The sequence below is a fragment of the Alligator sinensis genome, unplaced genomic scaffold, assembly GCF_000455745.1.
Source record: "Alligator sinensis unplaced genomic scaffold, ASM45574v1 scaffold98_1, whole genome shotgun sequence".
Lineage (NCBI taxonomy): Eukaryota > Metazoa > Chordata > Crocodylia > Alligatoridae > Alligator > Alligator sinensis.
The window spans coordinates 1,447,625-1,453,431 of record NW_005842058.1 but is presented as its reverse complement, the minus strand read 5'-3'; the positions used below and the strand labels follow the sequence as shown (position 1 = coordinate 1,453,431).

General features: G+C 59.2%; 1 protein-coding gene across 4 annotated transcripts in view; it reads left to right on the top strand.

Annotated features, from left to right (window-relative positions):
- LOC102383862 (G protein-coupled receptor kinase 5-like) overlaps window positions 1-5,807 on the top strand; it is a 43,610-nt gene that overhangs the window by 22,201 nt on the left and 15,602 nt on the right. The window contains exon 1 of one of the 4 annotated variants that reach the window (XM_025203440.1): window positions 267-1,404. The exons of the other annotated variants lie outside the window; for them this stretch is intronic. Within the exon in view, the coding sequence (XP_025059225.1) occupies window positions 1,251-1,404 (154 nt within the window). The 5' untranslated portion in view covers window positions 267-1,250. Of the gene's footprint in view, window positions 1-266; window positions 1,405-5,807 lie in introns of those variants that run through there. 4 annotated transcript variants of the gene reach the window in all.

The following is a 5,807-nucleotide window of genomic DNA, read 5'->3' as shown; positions in this document are numbered from 1 at the left end:
CACACACGCACGCACGCACGCACCAGGCGTCCGGGGGGGACGGGGCCCGCGCGCGGGGAGCGGGGAGGGGCTCTCAGGGAGCCCCGATCTCTCTCTCTCTCTCACACACACACACACACACACACACACACCCCCGCGCTCGCACAGGGATTCTCGCTCAGTATGGGGAAATGTGCCCGAGGATGATGGGCCAGTCAGATGCCTGAATGCTGGCGTGATCCGCTCTCCCGGGAGGGCTGAGGGGGTGGGGGAGATGTGGGGATGGAATTTGGGGTAGTCAGGATCTCGCCAACGATCTAGCAGGCTCGTTGGGAACGAGCAGAAAGAGTGAGATCATTGCCCGTGTGGCTCCGGGACGTGATTAATATGCAGCCCAGAATGCTGCCCCATTTCCCATCCGGCCGGACTGGCACGGGGCCCGTCGGGGCCAGCGCTGGGGTTGGTAGGTGAGAAGCACATTTCCATTGGTAAACAGGAGCCCTGCTGGCGGGTGCCAAAAATAACCCCAGGTTGGAGAGCTCAGCCTGCTCCAGAACCGAGTGTCTGCCTGCGGTGCAGGGCCTGGGCAGGGCAGCTCTGGGTGTACCAGGAGTCCAGCCTGGGGCTGTGGGCAACCTGTGGCTGTCTTGGTGCCAGCGGGGCAAGAGGCTGGGGAGGAGCTGCCCCAGTCCCAGTGGCTGGGGTGCTTGAAGGCACTTGCCCCAGCTGGATGTGTAGTGTACGCTGTAGTGTGCAGAACCATATCTGGGGCCAGGGCGCTGTGAGACGGCTGGATCTGCATGGGGCATGCTGGCCTCTGAGATGCTGTAGTGTCCTGGGAGCTCCTGGTCACTGCTGAGCTGGAGAGAGCTGGTGAAAGAGGTCTCCTGAGGCTAGGACAGCTGGTTGCTGCAGGCAGGGATCCAGGGCAGGCAGGGGAAGAGCTCCAGCTTTCCAGGAGCTTTTTACTAGGGCAGAGACGCAGCATGACCCTTTGGGTGTCTATCTCCCACATTGCCAGAACTGGACGGGTTAATGGCCCATGTCCATGGTATGCTGGCTCTCACGCTGACCTTATGATGTTTCCCTTTCACAGGCCCAGAGGGACCAAGAATCCTGGCTGCCGGCCAGCTGATAGAGTGAGGTTACAAGCAGGCAATGTCCTGGCCAGCCCGGCTCAGCACAGGGGCGCGGGCAACCCAGCCTGGCACAGGAGCTGAAGCTGGCCCAGCCAGCAGCCCCATGCAAGGCACCCCCTGGAGCTCCTGGGCATGGCGAGGGCCCTGGCATGGGGTCATGGAGCCCCTCAGCACTGCTTGGCCGGGATTACTGCTCTTTCTCCAGCTGGGTTTGAGTCAGGCTTTGTCGGAAGACACTTAACCAGATGGTGCTGCAGTCCCAGTGTGCGACCCACATCCCAACTGGGTAGGGGGAGCCTGAGTGGGTGATGCATGCTTGCTGCCTTCGGCAGGGGGTAGCGCGCAATCCCAGCCCCGCCTGGCACTTATGTTTAACATTGCCAGAAGCACAACTGCCACTCTGGGCTCCTTGTCGAGTGCTCTGAGCTGCATAGCCAAGCAGCTGGCTGCACCAGGGCGCAGACAAAGGCAGAGCACTGCTCTGCTGCTTCTGAGATGCTGGGATGCTCGCTGCTCCCTGGCGACTATGCAGGCCGTGAAGAGGAGAGGATTGATGAAGGCCTGCGCCTGTGTGCTTGCATGCAGGCCTGCGCAAGAGGGAAGCGTGTGCATGCTTCATATCTTCCGTTCGAGCTCCCCCTCAGGCCCGAGCACTTTAGATACTGTTGTGATGAATAGCAGTGGTCAGGCACCCAGGAGTGTGCACTGCCCTGATCAGCCCTCCACGACCGCCTGGGGCGTTCTTGCCCAGCTCACCTCCGCAAAGCTGATGTGCCTCATCTCTGAGTTCTCACTTCATGAGGTAAAACTGGCACCTCACCTGGCTGAATGGCTGGAAGGAGGCGCAGGCGGGTGGGGAAGGTCAGCCCAGCATCTCAGCAGCTCTAGGATATGCACGCACTGAACTGAAGGGAGTGCGAAGGAAATGGCGACTGGTTGGCAAGGCCAGGCACTCACATCCCTCTCCATAGAAAATCAATTTAAAACACACGGAAGAATGTCATTTTATTAGAACTCCAGACGTTCACCTTCTTATGGTGGCTGGGCGCTGACGACAGAAGAGGAGCATGAACAGCCCTTAACGAGATTGTTATCGAGCGTGATTAAAACCCGAGGGAGGAAGGGCCCGAAAGTCTTGAGTTCCTGCACAGAGCTGGGGTGGGGTTTGACCAGCACGAGCCCCTCTGTAACAGAGAAGCCAGCACCCCATAAGGATGCCGAGCCGTGGGCTGGGATTTGCAGCCAGCGCAGTGCAAGTTTCTGTTTCCCCATGAGAGGGGCTCGTCCAGACGCGAGAGGTTGCAATGTTTGGCTCGTTGAGATAACCAAAGCATCCGCTGAACCCTGCTTGGGGCATCCCACTCAGCTTAACTAAAGGGAGACTGGCTCTGTCCAAGCTGCTGGGGACCAAGGAAGGAGAAGGCCTATTTGCTAGCAGTAACTCCAGCCTCCATATTGAGAAGCCACCTCTGCACTCCAGGCTCGTGTCCCGTTGGGCCTGTGTGCCGTGGCCCTGCCCTACCTTCCAGGCCCCCATGCTGGGGAGCAATTGTCCTGCTAGTGGAGACAGCAGGCACTGTCATGTAGCGCGAGGCATGTGCAAGTGCTGTTTGCAGTTGCAGGAGGTGTGAAGCCAGGAGCAGGTTAAGGAGCTTTAGGGAAAGGGATGTAGTGGAGCCACAGCAGGCATCTGAGCAGGGGACAAGGCCTGGCAGCCTTTCCTCCTCTGTGCATGCATGGCAGGGTCCCATGGTGGGAGAGCTGTGCTGAAGGAGCTCCTGTGGGTCCGTGGCAGCATGGGCTATGTGTGTGCGGCTACCTGGTCTTGGCCTCGGTGGCCTTAGTTTTGGCCGTACTCCCAAACGAGGCAGTTTCAGCATTGTCCAAGCACATGTGGGGCAAGCATTTGCATAGGGAAAAAGGCCTGCGGGTGCCTGGGTGCCCAGCGCCTGGGGTAGACATGGGAGGGTGCAGGTTGGGGTTGGGGAGGGAGGAATTTCTGATGCATTGGGTGCTTCTGAGCAGAAATTCTTCAAGAGGGGCTGTCAGCAGAGCTGGGCCCTACCCTCAGGTTGGCACAGCCAGGCTTTCTTGTCCCAGACTGGGTTATGAAGGGGTAATTCCATCGTTGTTCCCTAGCACAGTCTGTGTGTGCAGGAGAGATTGGGTTTGGTAGTGCTGAGTAAGTCCAGGGACAGCTGAGCAGTTGTGTAGCTTGGACTCCGCTGTGTTCCCCACCCTGGAGCCTGCCTGGGTGTCCCAGGGAGGCTGGTGGCCTCTCGGCCTCCTGAACCAGCAGTCTGTGCTGTTCCACCTGGCTGGGCCGTGGGAATCGCTCCCCGCTCACAGCAGCACATGGCTGGGTAGTAAACAGCGCCCTGTGTTTACATGCTTGCTCTGCCTCGCTTCCTCCCAGCAGTGATTCCCCTTCGTTGAAGCAGCTGCTGACGCTGCACCAGAAACCTGCTGATGTGTCACCGCTCTGGTTTTTACTCGCAGTCTCTCTGGCTCCTTTCCCCAGTGCGAGAGAACTTGAAATGAGGAATGCATTTCTTCTGCGTGAAGGGAGGCTTGGAGGCATGGCTATAGCGCTTGACAAACCAGACGGCTCGTTGTCTTCTTGCCTGGTTTCTCCTTTTATGCTGCATGTGACTAGCGAATGCCCCAGGGCCCTGGGACAACCCACTGTTATCAGCCCATTGGCAAACTGCCCCATGAAAACAGGGCCATAAAGCCCGATAAGGTGTGGGGGTGCCTACATCTTCCTGCTTTGGAGAATCATTAGCTCACAGGAGTCTATAAAAGAAGATAAAGGAATAAACCAGGGGAGAAAGTGAGCAGATTAGCTGGGGCCATAACATTCCCACCAGCATCCAAGCTCTTGGTTGTGTTAATGATCTACATTAGGCAGCTTCCGGAGCTCCTCCAAGGCCTAGGGCCTCTGTCCAGTCCTGAGCCAGGGCAGTGGGGCCGCAGTGGAAAAGAGTTTCCTTGCTGTTGGCTGAGGGCACTGGGGGGGCTCTGCTTTGAGCCTCCATCTGTAGCAGTGCAGGCCTGAGCTGCATCTGGGGAGCTGGAAGGTCACATGGACCGCGTGATCCAGGGATTCCACATGAAGGAGCGCCAATTGCCACGCGACCGCTTCGTGGTGAATCAGCTGCTCCTCATGTACGTGGAGCCTGCTACAGCATCAATGCTGGGGGGCTGGCCTTTGCAGGTCACAGGAATTTCCACCGTTTCTCTTTTCTCGTGGCGTAGCCAGCACCCGTGATGCCCTGGCCAGACTCCCTGCTTGGTCCCAGGGGCCCTGCACCCCCTGCAGCTGTCTGAGACGCTCTGCGGGACAGACTGAGAGCAAGAGGCTGAGCCTGTCTGGAGCCGACTTCCTTTCAGCCCGCAAGCTGCTCCCAGCTGCACCTTGAAGACGCTCCCCAGGGGCACGGCGCTCTGCATCGTGACCTTGGGAAGGAGGTCTGCCATGGCGCTGCTGACGTAGTATGTTTGGCTGGGGAAGCCCTTGAGCAAGCAAGCCAACAAGGATGTTACGGATACAAAAGCGTTTATCCCGCTGGCTCGGGAAAGCCCAGTCAGGCTATTCACAGTTGTCCTTGGAGCGCAGTTGCCTGGGAATCCTGCCTCCAGCACACCCCACTCCCTTCCCCCTGCTGACCATGGCCGGAGCCGCCCCTCCTGGACCCGCGCATCCCCTGGCAGCTGTGCCCGGGCTCCAGTTCCAGAAGCAGAGGGGGCCTGAGCCATGCCAGCCAGGTGGTGAGTGGCACCTTGTTGTTCCTCCAGAGTCGCCCTGCTCCTGGCCTGGCTTCCATGCCCGGGATGGGGCAGCGCCTTCTGCAAACCGCCTGTCTCGTGTGTGCTGCTTGACACCTGCTGTAGAGCCTGCGTGGCACTTTTCCCCAGCCCAAGGGCGGTGCTGTGGGTATGATCGGCCTCCTGCTGCTGCATCTGTGAGGCTGCTGAAGCTGCTCTGTGCCCAGGGTGTTTCCTTTTGGTTTGGTTCAGTCGGCAATGTCATTTGGGCCCCGTCTCTGGAAGGGGGCCCCGTGGCTGCCAAGCAAAGCCCTGCTGGGAGTTACCTGCTTTACTACTTGGCTGCTTATTGAGCCACCCCGGCTGTGTGTTGTGGCTTGTTTGAACCCAGGCTGGTGTGTGGACTGCATTAAAGCCAGGCGGCGATACCGAGCACTCTGTTACCCCTGCTGTGCTGCCTGGGAGGGAGACGGAGGAGTCTATGTAGCCTAAACCACAAAGGCAAAGGCGTGAGCCAAGTGGGAGCTGTGGTGTCCTGTCCCCTTGCCTTTGCTGCCTTAAAAGCAGAGGCACCAAGGATCTCCTTTGCCACAGTGTTTCTAGTGGAGGAAGCCAGGACTCGGGGAAGGCTCCTGCGGGTCATTGCTGTACTGCCCAGCCCCGGCTCTGACGTTGGCCTATTCATGCAGGAGGAAGCGTGGTGATTACAGCAGGAAGTTCTGCTTGGCCAACTCCCTTGAGGACTTAGTACAACTTGGGCCCCCTCCCCCCAGGGCCTCTGGACAGGCTGCTTGGCCGGGGCCCCGCAGCGCTGCCGTGCAGCATCCAAGCCGGGTCCTGGCTTCCTGTCGGCTCACCTTGACGTAACAGGGCTGGGGGGTGGCAGCTGGTCAACAGCCGAGATTGTTATTGGCGGGCGGC